The sequence below is a fragment of the Etheostoma cragini genome, chromosome 24, assembly GCF_013103735.1.
Source record: "Etheostoma cragini isolate CJK2018 chromosome 24, CSU_Ecrag_1.0, whole genome shotgun sequence".
Taxonomy (NCBI): Eukaryota; Metazoa; Chordata; class Actinopteri; order Perciformes; family Percidae; genus Etheostoma; species Etheostoma cragini.
Window position 1 is genome coordinate 13,411,538 of NC_048430.1, and position 3,029 is coordinate 13,414,566.

At 44.5% G+C, this 3,029-nt stretch overlaps 1 protein-coding gene across 1 annotated transcript in view; it reads left to right on the forward strand.

Annotated features, from left to right (window-relative positions):
• LOC117939126 (1-phosphatidylinositol 4,5-bisphosphate phosphodiesterase delta-4-like) overlaps positions 1-3,029 on the forward strand; it is a 9,783-nt gene that overhangs the window by 3,299 nt on the left and 3,455 nt on the right. The window contains exons 5-7 of the mRNA XM_034864145.1: positions 996-1,140; positions 1,800-1,952; positions 2,364-2,531. Coding sequence (XP_034720036.1) covers positions 996-1,140; positions 1,800-1,952; positions 2,364-2,531 — 466 coding nt within the window. The remainder of the gene's footprint in view (positions 1-995; positions 1,141-1,799; positions 1,953-2,363; positions 2,532-3,029) is intronic.

Sequence of the window (3,029 nt, forward strand, 5' to 3'; positions counted from 1 at the left end):
GACAGATGTTCAGCATCAGGTAGAAACAAGCTGTAATGTAACCCTACAGGACAGATGTTCAGCATCAGGTAGAAACAAACTGTAATGTTACACTACAGGACAGATGTTCAGCATCAGGTAGAAACAAGCTGTAATGTAACCCTACAGGACAGATGTTCACCATCAGGTAGAAACAAGCTGTAATGTTACCCCACAGGACAGATGTTAAGCATCAGGTAGAAACAAGCTGTAATGTTACCCTACGGGACAGATGTTCAGCATCAGGTAGAAACAAGCTGTAATGTAACCCTACTGGACAGATGTTCACCATCAGGGAAAAACAAGCTGGAATGTTACCCTACAGGACATATGTTCATCATCAAGGAGAAACAAGCTGTAATGTTACCCTACAGGACAGATGTTCATCATCAAGGAGAAACAAGCTGTAATGTTACCCTACAGGACAGATGTTCAGCATCAGGTAGAAACAAATTGTAATGTTACCCTACAGGACAGATGTTCAGCATCAGGTAGAAACAAACTGTAATGTTACCCTACAGGACCTTCTAGTTAAAGACTTAGATCCTTTTAGTTAGTTTAGTTAGTTTAGTTAGTTTAGTGAAACAGCTCCAGAATCACCATCACCAAACCCACCAGACTTCATGTAAATAATGATGTGTTATTGTTAAAAATAATCTATTCCATAAAATGAAACATTCAGACTTTTAACCCAAAATATAATTTTCATGTCTTGTAATATTTCAACTCTTCTTGTCACTTAATCCGACTTTCTTTCTCAAATTAATCCAACATTGGTTCATTCTTGAAACTTTCCCTCCAAATAATCAAACTTTCACCCAAAGAAATCTGATATTTTTTCTCTTCTAATATTTAAATGTTGCTTCTAAGATACTGTATTACAACTTTTGTTTTTAAATATTCCGTCTTTACTAAAACATTGAGACTTGTTTCTCAAAATGCTGCGCCTTTGTTCCTAAGATGTTGGTGTTCCCCAGGGCTCTGAGTCGGGGCTGTCGCTGTGTGGAAGTGGACTGCTGGGACGGCGCTAACGGAGAACCAATCGTGTATCACGGACACACGTTCACCTCCAGGATCCTCTTCAAGGACGTGGTCACCGCTGTGGGAAACTACGCCTTCAAGGTACAGTAGATATGACAGAACATTACAATATTGATAACTCATCTGACTTTAACGTCAGCTGTTTGCCACAGAGTGCTAAAGATTCATATGCGTCAGCCTGTTGAGAAGGAATATGAATAATTTATAAACAAATTGTGGCCTAGTGACCCCTGGTGTCCCTCAGCCCCAGGTGTCTGGCAGCAGCGTGTTAGCTTTCGCTTCCAGAATACTCTGAAGTATTCAGTTACCAGCTCCCTCGCTCCCTCGCTCTCTGCTTGCCTGTCTCCCTCACTCGCTTCATCTCTCACTACCTCCCTTGCTCCCTCGCTCTCTCACTACCTCCCTCTCACCTCCTTTCTTTCCTCCCTCGCTCCTTCCCTCCCTCGCTCGCTCCCTCCCTCCCCCGCTTCCTCACTCACTACCTCCCTCGGTCACTCGCTCGTTCCCTCCCTCCCTCCCTCCCTCGCTTCCTTACTCACTACCTCCCTTGGTCCCTCGCTCCTCTCCTCCCTCCTCTCTCCCTCATTCCCTCCCTCCCTTTCTCAGTTGTCTTTCTCCCTGTCTTCTTTTTTTAAATTGGTTTGTTACCTCCGTTGCTTTTCCCGACGTTTCTATGAATTTGGTTACCGGAACAGTTTTTCTTGAAGTCAAAGTCCCGTCTGCGTCCGTCCGTGCTGCAGGTGTCGGAGTACCCTGTCATCCTGTCCATGGAGAACCACTGCAGCGTTGAGCAGCAGAGAGTCATGGCCCGACACCTCAACCAAATCCTGGGAGACAAACTGCTGAAAAGCACATTAGAGGGCAAAGCCGCCGTCGGCCTGCCGTCTCCGGAGGTGAGCAGTCAGCCGTCTAACCATATTCCACTCTGTCCCGCTGGCCGGACGTTTAGAAAAACTCCCATGACATTCGGCCAAATGCCCGGGTTAATGGCAGTGTTTTGGAAAAATGCTAACACATGCTAACTTATCTTAATGCCAAGTGTCAAGAGTTATTCCCCAATGTTTTGCTAAATGATAATATAAGCAAACACGCTAACACATGCCTCAAGTACAAAGCAAAAGAAATCTTGGCCCAAAAGACTTAGTGTGTGCAGGCTGACCCCCCAATCAACAGGAATGATCTCAAGACCCTCTACAGACACCACACCCTCCACCACACTTAGAGGAACCTGTAGATTAAGATGACTGAAAATGTAAAACCAGAAGATGGGAACATAAAGCTTGTGTTGTGTAAACTTGCTTCAGGATCTGAAGGGGAAGATTCTGCTGAAGGCGAAGAAACTCGGCGGTCTAGAGGAGAGTTTCAGCAGCACGGCGGACGACTCTCAGACGGGAGAGGTGAGCGATGACGACGAGGCTGAGATGGAAGAAGATAACGTCCACCGCCAAAGCGTCCGCCACAAGGGCAAAAAGGTAGGCCAGCTTTGTTAATGTCTGTTAACGTAACTAGAAAAACGTTGACATTGTTGACATTTTCCACTTTTTTGTCACCTTTTTCAATGGTAATTGTAATGCGTATTATGCACATATAAAATGTTGCAAAAAGTGGCGTCAATTCTGACGTACTATGTGATATTATTTCGACTTGTGTCTGTCGCAGCGTCAAGGTACAGTGGTGTGAAAAAGTGTTTGCCCCCTTCCTCATTTCCTGTTCCTTTGAATGTTTGTCACACTTAAGTGTTTCGGAACGTCAAACCAATTTAAACAATAGTCAAGGACAACACAAGTAAACACCAAATGCAATTTGTAAATGAAGGTGTTTATTGTTAAAGGGGAAAAAAAATCCAAACCATCATGGCTCTGTGTAAAAAAGTGATTGCCCCCTAAACCTATTAACTGGTTGGGCCCCCCTTAGCAGCAACAACTGCAACCAAGCGTTTGCGATAACGTGCAATGAGGCTTTTACAGCGT